Source organism: Mesoplodon mirus (assembly GCF_964341445.2).
Source record: "Mesoplodon mirus genome assembly, chromosome: X".
Lineage (NCBI taxonomy): Eukaryota > Metazoa > Chordata > Mammalia > Artiodactyla > Ziphiidae > Mesoplodon > Mesoplodon mirus.
The window spans coordinates 9,970,019-9,990,036 of NC_138981.1; the positions used below are offsets into that span (position 1 = coordinate 9,970,019).

At 47.0% G+C, this 20,018-nt stretch overlaps 1 protein-coding gene across 3 annotated transcripts in view; it reads left to right on the forward strand.

Moving 5' to 3' along the window:
- The first annotated feature begins 217 nt into the window (after positions 1-217).
- The window catches only part of PRPS2 (phosphoribosyl pyrophosphate synthetase 2), a 33,871-nt gene continuing 14,070 nt past the window's right edge, over positions 218-20,018 (forward strand). For all 3 annotated transcript variants that reach the window (XM_082609002.1, XM_082609000.1, XM_082609001.1), the window contains exons 1-4: positions 218-494; positions 5,904-6,087; positions 13,635-13,733; positions 15,046-15,170. In XM_082609002.1, the coding sequence (XP_082465128.1) occupies positions 373-494; positions 5,904-6,087; positions 13,635-13,733; positions 15,046-15,170 (530 nt within the window). In that variant the 5' untranslated portion in view covers positions 218-372. The remainder of the gene's footprint in view (positions 495-5,903; positions 6,088-13,634; positions 13,734-15,045; positions 15,171-20,018) is intronic.

A 20,018-nucleotide genomic window follows, 5' to 3' on the forward strand; every position in this document is an offset into this window, starting at 1 on the left:
CCTCCTACCCGGCCCGCGGCTGTGTCTTCCTGCTCTTCCCACCCCCGCAGCTCCTCCTCCCTCAGCTCCGCCCCTCCCGCTCCGCTTCCGGGACCCGCGGCTGCGCTTTCCCACTCTTCCCACCCCGTAGCTCCTCCTCCCTCAGCTCCACCGCCTCCAGCTCCTCCTCCTCCAGTCCCGTCCCTCCAGCTCCCCTCTCCCAGCTCCGCCCCCTCCAGCTTCTCTTAGCTCCGCTCCTCGCGGTGTCTGCCGGTCGCGCTTTCGAGCTCTCGCCACAGGGTCCCGTGTTACCACAGGGTCCCGTGTTACCACAGGGTCCCGTGTTACCGTCGCCTCCGCCGCCCCGCGCCGCTTGGAGCCCCGCGCCTGACCATGCCCAACATTGTGCTCTTCAGCGGCAGCTCGCACCAGGACCTGTCTCAGCGCGTGGCCGACCGGCTGGGCCTGGAGCTGGGCAAGGTGGTCACCAAGAAGTTCAGCAACCAGGAGACCAGGTGGGGGCCGGGCCGGGGAGGGCGCTGGGCGCGCGGCTGCGGTGCCGGGCCGGCGCCGGCGCTTACCTGGGACCCCCTCCGCGGCTGCTCGCTCCCCCTTCCGGGGCGGGACGGCCACTATGCGGCCTCCGCGCCACCGCCGCGGCGTCCGGGGGAAGCCGAAGAGGGCGTCCCCAGCCCGGAAGAGCGACCTCCGGGCTGTCATAGGACGCGGGAGGAGGTGGGCGCAGCTGGCGGGAACCGCGGGGCACGCGGGGAGCGACGGCCCTGGGCGTGCTCGCCCCGGGGTTCGCGTTCCTGCCTGGCCGATCCCAAATCCCGGGCGCGCGAGGGAACGTCCCGCCCACGTCCCCAGCCCCGGCTGCGCGCTGGATTCGCCTGGGGCTGTTGAAAGTGCCTCTTACCTGCCCTGCCCCAGAGATTCCGGTCCGAGGGCTACGGGGTCGGCTTTTTAAAAGCTCCCAGGTGACAGTCCTGAGCTGCCAGACTTCTGAGTTCTCCAGAGGCTGTGGTCTTGCAAAGGGTTTAAAGAACCTGAGAACTCCAGGGCTCACGTGCTGGGATCCTCTGTGCTAACTTTTCTGCTTCAGAGATGCTGGACTTTTTCTTTTCAGCTTCTTCGTCTTCCTGGGACTCTTCTGTGTCCCGCAGCAAGGGCATGGCTTGAATGTAACTGCTGCCCATGTCTCAGGTCCACAGGAAGCGGTCGCCTCCGTTCAGTGAAGTCAGGCTGGTGGGCCCCTCTGAAGCCGGACCAGCGGCTCCTTTTTTTCCACTTGCCTGAGTCCACGCAGCTCTTGACTAATTTCAAGTTGGTCCCATTTCCCCCCCCCCCAAATACCTTCCACTGTACTCACTTACTGATCTTTTTTTTTTAAGTTACCAATCATTTCGATATCTTCGGCGAAGATTCAGTTCAGCCAACATTTCCAACAAGCGGTGCTGGAACAATTGGTGGCAGCTGCAAAAAACCCCAGAAAAGTCCATCCATACTTCCCACCATTTCAAAAATGAACTTGAAGTGGATCGCAGGCCTAAATGTAAAACCTAGAACTAGAAATTTCTAGGAGAAAACATCGGAGAAGAATCCTGATGCCCTTGAGGTGGGCAAAGATTTCTTAGATACCGAGGGGTTATTATTATTACATAGAGAGAAGGTGGAGGTTGCTGTTTTCAGCTTGTTAGGATACGGGAAACCCTTCTTCCAGGTGGGCAGTCACCACTGCACAACCCTGATGATAATATAAGTGAAGAAACATTTGTGAATGAGTATCAGGTGGTGTTACTGCAGGAGTCCTTCAGCTAAAGAATTCCATTTGGCAGAGTTTTATCCAGAGGTCTCGGAGGAAGTCCAGGGCTCTGGAGAAGGATAGTGTATTTAGGTTTGAATGCCACAGTATCTGGCAGTCCTGTTCAAGTTGCAGTAGCTTTCAGAAGAATGGGATGATAGTTTGTCTCCTGGAGGCGGTGTCATGTAAGTCAAGGAAAAATTTTGATTTGGTTTTGAGTATTTTATAACTACCTCTGGATAATTAGAAATCATGAGATGTCAGAAACCACTCAGCATGAAGTCTGGGAATTGCTATGTAGTTACATTCTATGTTCTTAATATCCAGACTATAAAAGGTTAACTTCCTGACTTTTCTCTTTCCCATGAACTGTCTAGGCCCAGAGGTTGATTTTTTTTATAAAGAGGCCTCCCTCTAGATACTGCATTAGTGATCCGGTTTTTACCGTGTGGTCCTAGAGGTGAGAAGCAGGAGGGCAAAAGGAAGAGAGAATTGATACAATTCATGTTCAGGGCCCCCTTCCTGAATCTCTCCCTGAACCAAGATGAGAGATCTGGTTTGGCGCCTGGTCCTCAACTCCTCCCATGACCCATTTTAAAAACACTATCTAATTGGACACAGAGCCTCATGATTTTACCTTCTCATCTCTAAATTATTTAAGCTCTGCAGGGAGACGTTGGCTCCAGCTTTACAATTGACCACTGAAGTGCCACAGTGATGTCCTAGGACAGCACTGATGATGGTGTCTGAAAGTCCTTTGTAACCCATTATGTTGGTCCGTTAACGTGCCCAGAGCAGCTAGCTGGATCCTGAGACCCAAAGTTCTGGTTATCTGTTGTGTAACAAGTCACCCCAGAGCTCAACGGCTTGAAACTAATTGTTTATTTGACTCTCAGACCTGCAATTTGGGCAGGGCTCAGCAAGGAAGGCTTGTTTCTGCCCTGTGTGGTGGCGTCTGGGGCTGGAGGGTCCACTTCTAAGCTGGCTCACTCACGTGGCTCGTAAGTTGGCACTAGCTTTGGCCTGGGAGCTTGGTTAGGAACCTCAGCACCTCTCCCCACAGGGCTGCTGGAGCTTCCTTATTAGAGCATGGAAACTGGGGTCCAAGCACAAGGATTCCAAAACACAGGAAGTGGCAGCTCCCAGTCTGTTAAGGCCTGGGCCCCAAAGTCAGTGCATCGTCACTTCTGTCACACTGTGTTGTCAAGCACGGAGTCCTCCCAGATGCGGGGGAAGAGGCCATAGGGTGCGCTTCTTGATGGGAAAAGTGTTAGCCTGTGGCCGTCTTTTAATTAGCACACCCATTCGTTGTTGGCTCAGATAAACTCATCAACTTTCCTATTTCAGGGCCAGTAAAGAACAGTGGACGCTGCCTCCTGGCCACAGTTTTTAAAAGACCTAGAGTAAAGATCAGGCGTGACTATCTTTATGAGTAGAAGCAGGAATAGCTTTGGGGGAAAGTTGCCATGGTGATTGTATGTATTTTCTGTCTTCCCCCGGACTGCTAGTCATATGGGGATTGAGGTTGCTTAGAAAAACTAGGCCAGAGAAGCTGAAATTCGGGGATTAACCAGTCATAACAGCAGGAGTTGTTGGCAAACCTTTTCTGTAAGGGGCCAGACAACATTTTAGCCTTCGTGGACCCACGGTGGCTCTGCTGCTGTTGCGTCTTACAGTTCTGTAGGTTAGAAGTCCCTCGTGGGTCAGTGTTCCTTTCTGGAGGCTCTAGGGGAGAATCCATTCCTTGCTTTCCCAGCTCTCAGGGGCTGCCTACTTTGCTTGGCTCTTGGCCCGTTCTTCCATCTTCAGGGCCAGCCACATAGCACGTCTCTGACCCTACGTCAGTCCTCACATCTCTTTCTCTGACCTCTCTCTCTTCCATTTTTAAGGACCCTTGTAATCACATTGGGCCAACTGGAATAATCGAGGGTAATCTCCCTGTTTTACGGTCACCCGACTAGTAGCCTTAATTCCATCTGCCACCTCGTTTCCCCTTTGCCCTATAAAAGAACATATATATTCAAAGGTTCTGGGGGTCAGGACATAGACGTCTTTGGGAGGCCATTATTCTGCCCAGCCCGTTCTCAGCTCACGGGCTCTAGATTATTGACCCCTGAGCTATGTGATACTGTGATTTCCAGATTGACTTCCCCTCCCAGCTGATGTGATGTTCACGAAGGAATCACACGTAGCTCCTTAGTGCTCGAGCTTGGAGGGAGAATGTAGAATTCGGTCCGTCACATGCTCATCCCGAGGTTGACATCGTACTCTTTGCATCCATGGCAGAGCACGTGCGAGGTTAAGACCCACTGTTATCAAAACTCATTTTCAGATCCTGTCAACTTGAAAAATGGCATTTTTGTCTTCTAATTGTTCTATGTAAAGTTGGGTAGAAGCTTCTGTTGATCCAGATAGACTGCTCTGTGGTATTCGAAATGCCATTTGTGTTTACATTTTCTTTAGAAATAATGATGAGCTCTTTTAATAAAACAACACCATTGGGTACAATGGGTTTGTGATGGCAGGAGACGGGATACAGGTAATGGTGTGTGTGTGCCAGTGCTGTGCTGACTCGTTCTCTTGTTGAGCCCCCAGAATCCTGTACCTGACATACAGAAACTTGCTGGTAGGCAATTTTCAAACACTTAAGTTCCTATTTGCTCTTTCTCAAGAAGCTACTAGAGGATGCCCATCAGTAAAACAAGGAAGTGCACCAAGAAAGGGTACAGAAAGTAGGAAATCGAGGGCAGGAGAGGGGTGCAGGCAATCCCCAGGAGACAGCTGTGCACAGGTGGAAAGAGAAGGCAGCTCAGGGAGAGACTCGGGGAGGAATGGAGCTCACGCGTGAGGCCTTTGACATTGACATTGTGGGATTTAGTTTGTTAGCCAAGCGTTGAGGCTGCCATTTGTATTCAGTACTTGGAAAACTTAGTAGATGAAGAGGTTGGATAATTTCCTCCAGGGTAAACAGACCCCCAAAAGTTGTGCATAGAAGGGCAATACAAACTTGGTTTTCAGTTTACTGTATGACTCAGCTCTGAATGGCACGGACACAGTTAAAATGTAGCTCTCAGATTTAGTTGGAAAATGCTGATCTATGTGAGGAGGGTGGCAAGATGAGATGGGAAGGCTGCACACGGGTGCGGGCGATGGGATGGGGAGGAGATAGAGGTCACCACGTGATGCCTAAGATGAAAAATCCACGTGAACGGCCTTCCCTGGTGGCGCAGTAGTTGAGAGTCTGCCTGCCGATGCAGGGGACACGGGTTCGTGCCCCGTTCTGGGAAGATCCCACATGCTGTGGAGCGGCTGGGCCCGTGAGCTGTGGCCACTGAGCCTGTGCTCTGCAACGGGAGAGGCCACAACAGTGAGAGGCCTGCATACAGAAAAAAAAAACAAAAAAAACAAAAAAAAAACCCAGATGAAGCAATACAAACGTAAGGGAGGGACTTTGAAGATAAATATCTAAAGACCATATCAAGAGTTGAAATTGGCTGCCTCTGCGCTGTTTATTTGTTGTAAGCCTTACAGAACGGATTGGAGTTTTTTAAGCAATGTGTATGTGTAACGTTAACGAAAGTGAAAAACTAAAATACAGTATTGAGCCAAAAAGAGTTAACGTAACAGGCCTGAGACAATTTCTAAAGAGCATATGGGATCCCCTCATATATGAAAAAGGTCCCTTTGCAAGGTGGCCCTTGGCTGGCTTCTGGGAGCTTAGCTTTCGTGAGGTTTCCCGGCATTCCCTGTGGGAATAGCTCACTGCTGAACAGTGTAAGCCACGTGGTTAACACTGAGTCCCCAGTAAAACCCCAGGCGCTGAGTCTCTAATGAGCTTCCCCGGGAGACAGTGCTTCACGTGTGTTGTCACAGCTCGTTGCCGGGGGAATCCACACGTCCTCTGTGACTCCACGACGGTAAGGACTCTTGGAAGCTTGTGCCTGGTCTCCCCAGACCTCGCCCCTGTGACTTTTCCCTTTGCTGATTTTGCTCTGTCAGCTCTCAGTGGAAGAAGTCATACCCTCAAGGACCACCGCCTGCCAGGTCCTAGGGAATCACAACCCTGGGGGTGGTCACAGGGATGCTTTCCTGTTAACGGGCAGCATCTTCCTTCCCCTAGCGTCGAGATTGGCGAAAGTGTGAGGGGAGAAGATGTGTACATCATCCAGAGTGGCTGCGGAGAAATCAACGACAACCTGATGGAACTCCTCATCATGATCAACGCCTGCAAGATCGCGTCATCCTCCAGGGTGACCGCCGTGATCCCGTGCTTCCCCTACGCCCGCCAAGACAAAAAGGACAAGGTATGGGGGCGGGGCTCCTGTTGGAGGAACCTGCTCTGCCTTAACGGTACATTTACTTTCTCACTTTGGACCTCTGAATCCCTGGGAAATGCCTGCTGTCTACTGTCAGGATGGAGTAAATATGCCTTCTCTGGTCGGCTCTACCAAAGGTTTGTCTTTGGACCAGCCATCACGTTAGTATTTGTACATATAGAAACAGATAAAGCGTATTTTTGCAGGTATGAAAATACCATTACTATAATATAACATTATTATACTTTACATATAATGAAAGTGGATGAAATTATTGTGTACCTTTGTGGTGGTGGATAGAACTAAACACACACACACACACACACGCGCGCGCACGCACGCACGCACCCCTGGTGAGTATAAAACACTGGGGGAAGTCCTGAGCAGACCACTGGATTGTATCCATGTCAGGATCCCAGCTGTGATATCCTACCTTAGTTTTGCAAAATGTTACCGTGAGAAACTGAGGCAAGGTTGCACCATCTCAGCATTGTTTCTTACAGCTGCATATGAGTCTACAGTTATCTCAAGATACCAAGTTTAATTTATACCATTATCTCTTTTTAACCTTGCAAGAGGAATGAAGTTAATATTGTTGAATTATTCTTTTTGTAACACTAGCACTTTAGGAGGCTTTGTCAGTTTCTAGAAAAACTGAAGAAGATACGGCCTCTGCCTTTAAGAAAAATCAGAGAAGTTGGAGTTGGAGGGGAGCTTGAAAGGGGATTGTATTACTTTGCTGGGCCTGCGAAAACAAATGACCACAAACTGGGAGGCTTACTTAGAATGCCAGAAATGTACTCTCTCACAGCCCTGGAGGCCAGACGTCAGAGGTCAAGGTGCCAGCAGGCTGCACTCCCTCTGAAGACCCTGGGGGAGCCTTCTTTGCCTCTTCCTGTTTCTGCTGGCTCCTGTCATTCCTTGGCTTCTGGTAGCATCATTTCCATGTCTGCCTGTCTTCACGTGGCTGCCTTCCTGTGTCTCTGTGTGTCCTTTTGTCTTTTATAAAAGGACAGTTACTGGATTTAGGGCCCGCCCTAATCCAGAATGACCTCATCTTGATCTTCACCTTAGTTACATCTTCAAAGACCCGATTTCCAAATGAAGTCACAGGCTGAGGTTCTGGGTGGACGTGAGTTTTGGGGATACCATTCAGCCCTCTATGGGGAACAGCTCTTAAGCTGTTGTCCACCTTGTATTTTATGAATAGATGGTTCCACAGGAATCCTTTCAGTTCCATATAACATAAATCCATAAAACATATATTTATGGACATTGTGAATTTCAGATAATTGCCACATGCCATGAAATGTTGGGGTGTGTGTTGGGGGGGGCTGTGTGTGTGTCTGTTACTTTGTGACTTGCCTTTAGCTTGTGAGCAGCCCAAACCTGAGGTCCCACCTGCTCCTGTGAAGCATATGACCTCCCACTTGTCATTTATGGAGCTGCTTTTATTCTAAACTTGATTTGCAAGTTTTATGTGTGTTTTTAGCTGCTAAATTTCAATTTCTTTCTTTTGTCCCATCAGTGTAGTCTGTTGTCTTAGCTCTTCCTCCCATTTGTGTGTTTCCATGGGCTTGTTCAGCATCTTCGTTCTTGTCTGTGTCATAGAGAAGCTCATATTCGGCTACCATTTCTCTTCCATGTAACAGGAGGTTTAGTAAATTCTGTATTCTGTCATTTGTCATCAGATTTTCCTTTTTTTTCTAGTAGCTTTTGTACATGGCACGAAGATATTTGATACATTGCTTCTTCTTCGGTAAATTACTCCTTTTATTATTACTTGGCCCTTTCCCACTGTGTAACGATTTGGAACCCTAACTTGTTTTTGGGGTTTTTTGGTTTGGTTTTTGTTTTTTTCAAACCCTAACTTTCTTTTTAACTGATACAATTATTGAGACGCCTGCATCTTTTGTTTGCAAGTGTTTGATTGGCAGTTACCTCTTGTTCCAGTATTGTACTTTCAAACTTTGTTTCTTATGTTTAATCATAATGAAGTCTTTGCCGCATAGAGAAACTAGCATGGTCTGCATGGCTGGTGTCCTTCCCCCACACAGGGGATGTGACAGCACTCCTGGCCTCTGGCCTCTACTTGCCAGCATTGCCTTCTGTCACCACGCTGACGAAGAGCCCTCCAGAGCTGTTGAAGCCCCAGTGGGCTTAACTGTTCCCTGGAACCATGTTGTTCAACTGTCTCTTTTTTTTTTTTTTTTTTTGCGGTACGTGGGCCTCTCAGCGCTGTGGCCTCTCCCATCACGGAGCACAGGCTCCGGACGCGCAGGCTCAGCGGCCATGGCTCACGGGCCCAGCCGCTCCGCGGCATGTGGGATCTTCCCGGACCAGGGCACGAACCCGTGTCCCCTGCATCGGCAGGCGGACTCTCAACCACTGCGCCACCTGGAAAGCCCTTGGGGGCCATTTTGAGTACCAGTTTCTTTCCTTCCTTTCACTGTTCCTTAGTCACTTTGCTGTAAGTGTGTTTCTTGGAAACAACATGGTAGCTGCTTTTCGTTTTTACCCCGATCAGACAGTTCCACGACTTTCTGAACTTAACCGCTGACGGAAGAGATAAGATGGTCACCGTCAGCAACACAGAAGCAAGGCCATGATAGCAGTTGAGAGACCGCAGCAGTAGCAGCAGAGGGAATCTGGAGTTCAGAAATGGTGCGCCTTATTGTTGGAGAAAGCTGATAGCCAAAAAAACTAACTGTGTTAGTTTCCAATTGCTGCTGTAGTAAATTACTATAAACTGGGTGGCTTCAAACAACAGAAATGGATTCTCTCATAGTTGCGGAGGCCAGAAGTTGAAAATCAAGGTGCGGCAGGGCCATGCTCCGTCTGGAGGCTCTAGGGAAGGATCCTTCCTGGCCTCTTCCAGCTGCTGGCAGCTGCCACGTTGCTTGGCTTGAGGCCGTATCCCTCTGACCTCCGCTTCCATCTTCCCGTGGGCTTCTCTTGCCTCTGTGGGATCTCTGTCTTTAAGGATACATACAGTAGCATCCAGGGCCCTCTGGGATAATCTCCCCATCTCGGAATCCTTAGCAAAACCACATCTGCAAAGGGCCTCTCTCCAAATAAAGTAACAATCACACAGGCTCCAGGGGTTAGGACCTGATATCTTTGGGGCCACCATTCAGCCCACTCCAGATGGCCTTGACAGGTCACTGATGTGTGAATAAGTGGGTATTTAGGGACAGTTCAAGCTTTGAGATAGTGTCATTATTACATCATTTATCATCTAAGTCAGGCTACTTGAGAGCTTGAAAGGGGATTCTGTGAGTCGTGATGCCAGGAAACAAGTGTTCACCCAACTGTCCCAGGTGAGTCTGACTCTTGACCACCCTTTGTGTAGCCTGGCTCTTTGGGACTGACCTTGGAGGCGGCCAGGACATGTTGATTGTTCTGGCACCATCATTTCTGACCTCTCACTAGTCAAGCCGACTCGTGTTGCAGTAAGGAGAGAGACTGTTTCTCTCACGATGCTGCTCGAAAGGGAAATCTTTAATTTTGTCTATCGTTTGAGGTGTGCTTTTGGACTTCTTAAATTGCTGCTAATAACTTTTCTAACTCTTCATTTCTTTCTTAGACCAACTGGGCTGGCTTTGTATCAGGAAACTTTTGGAGTGAGGGTAACAAAGGATTTAGTAAGCACTTAAGAGAAATGGCCTGAGCCTATATGTAATTCATGTACCAGCCAGGGCGAGTGATGAGGAGACCCAGGGTGATGGGGGAAAACACTTCTCCCCGCTTTGGGCTTCACTTAGGTAGGCTAAAGGCCACGTAGTGTTTGAATGTGATGGGAAGTCGTCGGCCACACTTGTTCTATGGGTTCAGAAAGAAATTCTCCTCCTCAGCCACTGGAGGAGCCCTGGGGAGCCCCACAGACTTGTCCTTTCCTTCCCATAGGACTGTACTGTCTATGACGTCTAAGACACAATGGAATTCTGTGCAGTCCATCTATTTAGAGTTACCTGCAAAGAAGCGCAGAAAAAGCTAGAGCCTTTTAACCAGATTCAAAGCTCGTTTAATTATTTTTAACCTCACTGCTTGTTTTTAAGCAAGTGCTGCACATCTGTCAAATGTTATTTTTGCTTTTATTTGTATGTGCAAGAAACCAGGGGCAAGTTCTGACAGTGAAGGGAAGGTTTCATGATGACACATCAGCACAATGTAATACTAACATGGAAAAAAGATGACAATATCATATTCATTGTAAAAAGTGTGGTGCAGAGTGGTCTGAGCTCTGGGGTAAGACTTCGGAGTCAAGTGGACTTGGGTTTGACCTTTAGTGCCATTATTTAGTCTTGTTCCGTTGTGTCTTTAGTTTCCTCCTCTGGAAGTTAAGGATGGTATTTGGTACTATTTATGAAGTGCTTGGCACACAAGTGGGCAGACTCTTTCCCAAAAGAACCAGGTGTCAGATTGTTGAGGCTTTGTGTACCACTGGGACTCTGTTGAAATTGCTCCACTTCACCATTTACTGTGAAAACAGCCATATTTAATATGTAAATGAAGGGGTATGGCTGTGTTCCAATAAAACTTTATTTATGGACATTGAAATATGAATTTCACATACTTTTCAAATGTCACAAAATATTGCTTTTGATTGGTTTTCAACCACTTTAAAGCCTAAAAACCATTCTTAGCTCACAGGTTGGGAAGAAACAGAGCATGGGCTGTCTTGGCCCATGGGCACCAGTCCCCTGACCTCTGCTATGGTGGGTGGTCAATAATTGCTAGTTTCCTTCCCTGCTAAAAACCGTATGATGTGGGCACAGCTGGACATAATTACTTTTGAGGGGATAGAAGACTTGGAGCTTTTTCTTTTCCCCCCAAATTTTCAAGGTTATGTTCTGTTTTCAGTGATCAAATAGTTTCTTTTGATTTCTTAACTGGAAAAATTGAGGACAGTTGTGCTGACACAAATTTCTACAATCTTGTCAATTTTTAAAGCCTGCGAAGTTTACACTTTTTAACAGGGCAGCAGCAGCCGATACATTAAATAAAATCTGGACTCTTTGGAGAGTCTTTGTCCAGGTTGGTCTGGCTCACAAAATATTTGACCTTTACCCATTTTTCATTAGGGGAGTCGAACGTTTTATTTTCGGTTGCTGTACCTTGACTACCTTTGTCGAAATGTCTTACAAATTTTTCTCTGTCTTGGCTATAAAGTCAGTTGAAACTTGTGAATCATTTTTCCTGCAAGATGCAGTTGGGGGTTGAGGCAAATTGCGAAAGACGGTCCAAAAACCAGCTTTGAAAACAGAGTTTGAAGGAGGAGATCAAAAAGTATGAATTTAAAAATTACCCCTGTAAAAAGAAAAAAAAAAAATTACCCCTGTGCTTCAGCTCTCAGAAGTAAGAAATGCTCAACGCCATGGAGAGAACGCTATGGAGAGCGGAGGACTCTTGTCGTAGGTTATCAGCTTAGAGAAAGAGCCCCAAATTGATGAGCATTGTGAGTCAGATTCCCAGCTATCAATTTGTTCTTTTAATTATCTTGGAATTTTGTTAGACTAAGTAATTCTCACAGTTAGTGAGGTGAATGACTAAGCCTCGGAAACTTGGTGTTACAGAGATCCTGTTATTAAATATTTATCGAAGAACTGTCGTATGCAAGGTACAGGGCTGGGACTGCAGGTGATGTGGAAATCTCCAAAACCAATTCTTTGCCCTTGAGGGACTCATAGTCTAGTTGTGAATTATGCATCCTACGTAAAATATCTTCTGATGTCAGTCTTTAAGCAGGCGGCATAAGGTGGTCCCATATAGTGGGGACCAAATGCTGTGTCCCTTTAGAAGGGACAGGTCATTTCTCTCTAGATTTCTCAGAGTACCTTAAAGTTTGGAGATTGGAACCAGATCTGGAGGGTCAAACACACTGGGTCTGCAGAGATGGGGGCGGAATAAGGGTAAGGTGGGTGTGCAGGTTGAGATGGCAAGGCTTGGAGTGTTCTCCGGAAGGGGGAGGAAGCGGGCCCAGTCCCCACTGCGGGGAGGCCCCCTCCTGGAGGCGCAGGGACGGGGTGGGCGCAGACCAGGTCTCAGTAGCTAGAGCCGCGCTGGTGGGAGGGCTTTTCATCCCAAAGGCAACGTGGACCAGAGCAGGGGAGCTAACACGATGAAAACGTGACTTAGTTGAACAGGTTGAACAATTTTTAAAAAATTAGAAAACTGTTTCCCCATAATCTCACTTTCTAGAAACATCTACTGGTAACATTTGGGCTGTTTCCTCTCATTCTTTGTGTGTGAAAAAATGTGTGTGTGTGGGGAGGTGTGGGTGTGTGTATTATCATCAAGTAATAGGTTTCTTTTTTATAAAAGAATAGTGTTATTAGAAAAAATAAAAATAATCTGTTCACATTGTGATATAATTCCTGTGTGTTTTTACATGAATATACTGTGTGTGTGTGTCTGTGTGTCTGTGTATTTAACAGATCATTTGTTACTATTTTGAATGAAATCTTTTTTTTCAGCTTTGAGATATAATTGACACGTGACATTGTAAGTGTGAATGAAATCTTCTATTCAGCTTACATTTCCTTTTTCGTGGTGTATAGGAATAACACTGTTGACAGCAAAATGCTGAACGCCTTCCCTAGGTCTCATCGTGCCTGTATAGTCTCTTGGATTGTTTTGACGTGGACAGAGTTACTGTCCGTCGTGTACGGTGTGGAACCTAAAGCTGTGGAGGAGTTGGGTACCTTCAGAGAGGATACAGCGTCACGCTGCATGTGCTTCTCTGAATATCAAATTATCCATCACCTTAAGGTGTTCTTTCTTGGATCTGGTTTTTGTCGAATTTGTAACAGCCTTCGCTCCCAGCTGTAGTGCAGAAACTCGTCTTGAAGGGCTGGCCTTGGCCTTCAGGGCTCTGCAGGATGCGCCCCTGCCTCTCTCCCGGCATGCCCTCGCACTCTGTCCTAGACCACTGCCTGTAGCCACGCTAGGATTCGTTCCGTCCCTGGATGTGATCTCTCGGCCTCCGTGACGTCACATGGGCTGCTTTTGCTGCAACACTGGTCTCCCGCTTCTGCTGGCCTCGCCTTAAAAAGCACTTTCCTCAGAGGGGGCCTCTGACAACCAGTGTCTTTTAACTTGATGTCCTTCATGCTCTTGTCTGTCTGTCTGTCTCTCTCCTGGGACCTATTATTCTGCACAGTTGTCACGATTGGAATTATTTAAGTTGTGATGTTACTTGTATTTATGTTTAATTATTTGCTTCTTTGATATTTGTTTTCTATACCCAGTGTCAGGCACACTGTCTCACAGTAGTAGATGTAAATAATTAATACTTGGTGAATAAAACGGGACGGGTATCTTTTGCTATTATAACCTGTAACTTTTATTAATAATGAAATCACTTAAATTACTAAGTTTAAATTATTGAAGTATTAATTTTGAATTATTAATGTTAGTTTTCTTCACGTGTAAGAAAGCATCTGTGATTCCTCTTTCTTCTATAAATCTTAGTGGGAGCAATCTGGAGGTCTCCATCTCTCCCCTGTTATAAAATCCGTGCCTTTATATTTTAGAGTCGTGCTCCGATTTCGGCGAAACTCGTGGCCAATATGCTCTCGGTCGCTGGGGCGGATCACATCATCACCATGGACCTGCATGCCTCTCAGATCCAGGTTCCAGCATTTTCTTTGTTGTCCTTGGTTACGGTGGGGGCTTAGTGCAAGTGGTTAAATCCTAACGCCCTGTTAAGTTAAATAATTTTTGAAGGAGGTAACACTACGTGTGTTTTTAAGTTTGTATATGGCAACTCTTGGATTTTCATCTTTTTTACTGAACTTAGAAATATATTTAATGTTGATATCGCCTGTCTCCAGCACCACCTCCCCTTTACTCACTTTTGGAGGAGCGGGAATGGCTTCTTGGTAGTAAACCTATAATTCCATCTCAACTTCTGGAAAATAATTAGAATGGGAGAGTCGTAATGTAGGTTTTTTAAAACTCTTCATAACTTAGTTCCGTAATCTGGCAAACAGGCCAAATTACACTATGCATACTCTGTGATATAGTGAATGTTGACTTATTTGGCTTATAATAAGGTGTTTAAGAAACAGCACATCTCTCACCCACTGATCTACAAAACCATTCTCCTATCCCTTAGGATAGAGCTGATCAGAAGATAGCAGACCATGTCCCCGTATTGAACTGAAATCTGCTTCTGGAACATATCGGTCTTTTGATTTAATTCTGTTTGAATTAAGAAAAGGGAGTCTGCACAGACATAGAAAACGGTTACCAAAGGGGAAAGGTTGGGGGAGGGATAAATTAGGAGCTTGGGATGAACAGATACACACTACTATATATAAAGTAGGTAAACAACAAGGTCCTACTGTATAGCACAGGGAACTATATTCAGTATCTTGTGTAATGGAAAAGAATCTGAAAAAGAATACATATATATATATATATATATATATATATATATATATATATATATATATATATATATATAATAAATAACTGAATCACTTTGCTGGACACCTGAAAGTAACACAACCTTGTCAGTCAACTATACTTCAATTTTATTTTATTTATTTATTTTTTTAAATTTATTATTATTATATTTTTGCGGTACGTGGGCCTCTCTCACTGTTGCGGCCTCTCCCATTGCGGAGCACAGGCTCCAGACGCACAGGCCTAGCGGCCATGGCTCACGGGCCTAGCCGCTCTGCGGCATGTGGGATCTTCCCGGAACGGGGCACAAACCCATGTCCCCTGCATCGGCAGGCGGACTCTCAACCACTGCGCCACCAGGGAAGCCCCCTATACTTCAATTTTAAAAAAAGAAATTAAAAAAAAGAAAAGAAAAGAAAAAAGGGGAGTCAGTTGAAAAGGCTTCTTTTGAATAAAAAATTCAAGTTTTATTTCATGAAAGAGAAGATCTTTCTTAAAACCCCGCAGTAACGTGACACCCACTTCTCCCCTTAGGGGTTCTTTGATATCCCCGTGGATAACTTGTACGCGGAGCCCGCGGTCCTGCAGTGGATTCGGGAGAACATCACCGAGTGGAGAAACTGCATCATTGTTTCACCTGACGCCGGGGGCGCCAAAAGGTACTGCACAGGCCCAGCGGCACAAGGCAGATTTAGATTTGTGTGTTTGCCGACTGCTTTTTCCTTTCCGTATGTGTTAGATAAGGAAGCATGTCTTAAATTACTGAACAGTTTATTTTGCAAATGAGCAAGTAAGTAGCCAACAGGCTTCACCTCCAGAGCAGAGAGCTGTCATCTTTAACATTTCATTCTCTCATGAAAGAAAAAAAAAATACACACAGACATTTGGTTTCAGCAGAGAATGTTTTGAGGTTTTTGTGGGTTTTTTTGCGGTACGTGGGTCTCTCACTGCTGCGGCCTCTCCCATTGCGGAGCTCAGGCTCCGGACGCACAGGCCCAGCGGCCATGGCTCACGGGCCCAGCCGCTCCGCGGCATGTGGGATCCTCCCGGACTGGGGCACGAACCCGTGTCCCCTGCATCGGCAGGCGGGCTCTCAACCACTGCGCCACCAGGGAAGCCCTGTTTTGAGTTTTTTAAGTTTTCATTTCTGATTATAAAAGCAATGAGCCTAATTGGAAAATAAGGCTTTTACTTAACACCACGATTGACCAAGCTAGTTCTTCTTACTACAAACATTTAGAAATGGAAGCCAAAATAGAACAATTTTAAAATGCGTGTCTGCAGAGCAGCCAGAAAGAAAGGGAGATGACTGTGGCCAAGAAATAAAGAAGGCTGACAGCCGCCCTCGGGGTGGCGTGGGGTATGGGTGTCAGATCCAGGAATAGGCGGGTGGCTTGGGAGAGGCTAATGCCTTCATGGGGGCCTCCAGAGAGAAGGCAGATGGCAGGGAGACCCCTCCCTGCAGCCTGGGGAGGAAAGCCAGTCTTTCCCAATGCTGGGAAAATTGACCCCAGGCCACAGAGCCACGGTCAAGGGAGAATTCCACAAGCCCAGCTGTTCAGTAAGCGCTCCCCGCTGAAGACCACGTCATTGTGCCTGACCATCCCAGTTAGGAAGCCAAGGGGGCGCAGCCCACCGAGAGCCAGCGCCTGCAGATAACAGGGCGGCGGGCAGCCGGCCCCGTGGGCTCACAGGACAGTTGCTAGGCTGTAAAAGGAGGATGTTGGACGGAAATTGACATGGCACTAAAAGCATCAGAGCGCAGGTGCACTGAATGGCATAAATAATGGTACTGAGTAGCAAATCCAGAGGGCTTTACAGAGGCTCAAGGAATTAGAGAGCAGTCAGTACAGACAGTTGAGGATGGGGTGAAGGTGATGGAACGCCGATGCAGAGTGCTTTACTGTGCTCCGAGACTCGGTGAGTCAGAGTCACCTTGTAGAACTGCGCAGCTGCTCTCTGGGGGGGAAAAGAGCGGAATGAAGTTTTAACGCCACGGCAGGGGCCTCCTTCAGGGAGGGAGAGGTGAAAGAGAGCTCCGTCCACCAGTCCTGTGAGAAAGCAAGGAAGCTCGTAAGTCTGTGCATGCTAATAAACCTGCCACGAGAGAGTGGTGACCATCAAGCTTGGGGACATCTTTAAAATGCAAATGCCCATCCCTCATCCCTTCCACGGCCAAGCTAAGGACCTAGAATCGAACTTAAAAGCTCCCCTTCGGGTGCAAGCAACCCCGAGTGTTGTCTGCTTAAGACAACAGGGGAATGTGAGCAACATTTTGGAGCAATTTCTCTTGGAAATGCTTGCGGTTACTTGGAAACTTCCTGAAGTTCCACAATGGAATCTGCAGGCGAATGCATTGGCCTGCTTGAAGGTTAGAGGCGAACAAGTGGGTTGAGAGGGAGCCTAAGACGAAACTTGTTTTCAGTAACAGCTTTATTGAGATGTAATTCACATACCTCCAATTCATCCATTTAAAGTGCGCAGGTCAGTGGTTTTTGTGTATTCAGAGTTAGGCATCTGTCACCACTGTCTAATTCTAGAACATTTGCAGTCACTCCCCACTCCCTCTCCCTCCAGCCTGTGGCCACGACTAATCTCCATTGTGTCTAAGGAATTGTCTCCCTGGGTGGTTCATATGGATGGATCATAAAATAAGTGGCTTTCATGTCAGGCATATTTCTTTTTTTGACCAGAACAACTTAGTTTGATAGCTACCAAGCCAAAAGAATAATAGATTCTACAAACTTGTGTGGCCTTGTCTTTTCCCATCCCAACCCTATTTTTTTTTTTTTTTTTTTTTTTTTTTTTTTGAGGTACGCGGACCTCTCACCATTGTGGCCTCTCCCGTTGCGGAGCACAGGCTCTGGACGCGCAGGCTCAGCAGCCATGGCTCACGGGCCCAGCCGCTCTGCGGCACGTGGAATCCTCCCGGACCGGGGCACGAACCCACGTCCCCTGCATCGGCAGGCGGACTCTCAACCACTGCGCCACCAGGGAAGCCCGCAATCCTATTTTTTATATGTAGGGTGATGTCTCCCATTTCCTTCTTGAGGGGCCTCTGTTCTTCCCAAAGTCAGAATTATGCTTTTCAAACATATACCCCCCCTTTTTATTTCACACAGATGATAATATGCTGCACATACTTATTTGCTGTGTTTTTTTTATTTATTTTTATTTTTTTTTATTTTATTTTTTTTGTGGTACGTGGGCCTCTCACTGTTGTGGCCTCTCCCGTTGCGGAGCACAGGCTCTGGATGCGCAGGCTCAGCAGCCATGGCTCACGGGCCCAGCCGCTCCGTGGCATGTGGGATCTTCCCGGACCGGGGCACGAACCCGTATCCCCTGCATCGGCAGGCGGACTCTCAACCACTGCGCCACCAGGGAAGCCCGCTGTGTTTTTTTTAAAAGCGTGTTCCGCCTTAGCAACAGTTCCCCAGGTGTGCAGTAGGTCTGCTTTCTTGGTTTTCGCAGCTGGGTGATAGGCCCTTGGGTGCGGATGTAGTGATTCCTTTAACCAGTTTCTCGTTCCTCTTTAGTAGGTGCTGTTGTTTATGTTCTTAGGCACATTCCTGCAGCACGACACTCACTTTCACATTTCATATACTTGTACAAGTAGGATGCGTTCCTAGAACTGCTGTTGCCAAGTCCAGGGGCATGAGCTATTTAGGTTTCGATGGGCAGGGTCAAAATTTGGTCTTTGAAAGAAGATAGGCTTCCCTGGTGGTGCAGTGGTTGGGGGTCTGCCTGCCAGTGCAGGGGACACAGGTTCGAGCCCTGGTCCGGGAGGATCCCACATGCCGTGGAGCGACTGGGCCCGTGCACCACAACTGCTGAGCCTGCGCTCTGGAGCCCGCGAGCCACAACTGCTGAAGCCCGCGCACCTGGAGCCTGTGCTCTGCAGCAGGAGAGGCCACTGCAATGAGAAGCCTGCACACCGCGGCGGGGAGTGGCCCCCACTCGCTGCAGCTAGAGAAAGCCCGCGTGCAGCAGCAAAGACCCAATGCAGCCAAAAATTAAATAAATGAATAAATAAATAAATTTTAAAAATATATGAACTCAAAATTCAAGTATTAAAAAAAAAGATAGACCATTGGGATTAGCAGATAAAACTACTATATATAAAATAGATAAACAACAAGGATCTACTGTATAGCAGAGGAAACTATATTCAGTATCTTGTAATAAACCATAATGGAAAAAAATCTGAAAAAATATATAAATATATATATATGTATAACTGAATCACTTTGCTGTACACCAGAAGCTAACACAACATTGTAAATCAACTATACTTCAATTTAAAAAAAAGAAGATAGACCAGTTGACATTTCCAAGTATGGATGCCAGTGACTTTGTACACAGGCTTGCTTACACAGCAGGTGATTGGACTTCTTTTTTTTCTTTTTTTTCTTTTTTTTTTTTTTTTTTTTTTTTGTGGTATGTGGGCCTCTCACTGTTGTGGCCTCTCCCATTGTGGAGCACAGGCTCCGGACGCGCAGGCTCAGTGGCCATGGCTCACGGGCCTAGCCACTCTGTGGCATGTGGGATCTTCCCGGACCGGGCCACGAACCCGTGTCCCCTGCATCAGCAGGCGGACTCTCAACCACTGCGCCATCCAATCCCGATTGGACTTATTTTACTTTACAGATTGGCTGAGTGATACATGGCATCTCCTCCTGTAAATTCCAGTTGCGTGCTTAAGGTTGAGCGCTTCTTCTAGCACGTTTATATTTTGTTCATACCTTTTGCATGTTCTGTCAGCTGGAGGCCTCTTCCTCTGGCTTGTTAGCAGTTCTGTGCAGGTAGGAAGTGACATCTTTGCTTCTCGTGTGTAGCAATTAAGTCCCCAAGTTTTTCACTTCTTCCCTTTTTGTATTTTTCTTCTCTGCATGACTTTTAAAACATTCTTATGTACTCACATTTATCTCTGTTTCACATCATGGCTTCTGGGTTTATGAAGCATCACCCTTAACATTTTTCTTCTCCCATGATTTCATGATTTAAGGGTTGCTTTTTTCCATTTTAATGTTTTGATTTTTCTTCCATCTGAAATTTGTTTTGGAATAAAGAGTGAATTAAGAATTCACCTCCCCCTGTCCCCAGCTATCTGAATTGTCCCCAAAACTATTCAGTAATCAATTTTTCTCACATTGATTTGAAATACCATCTTTTATTATATACCCGGTTCCCCCATCTACTTGCCAACTCCTGCTTTAAAAATGCAGAGTCAGCTAGCCAGAGGAAATGGCCAGCAGCAAGGTGCTGTTTTTGTTCAGATCCCCGTCAGAGGAGTTCCGCTCCGATCACCCCTGCTCCCTCTCTGCCGGGAAAGGCAAGCGTTTTAGGGGCGTGCATTTCAGGTTCTTTGTCACCTCCATTCCTCCCCAGTTTTTGCTACACATCGTTGTCATCCTCATATCCTGGCATAACCTGTTCCCCAAGCGTCAAAAGTAGCCTCGCAGGTAACACATGATACGTACAGTTGACGTTATCTGTGGCTTCTTTGT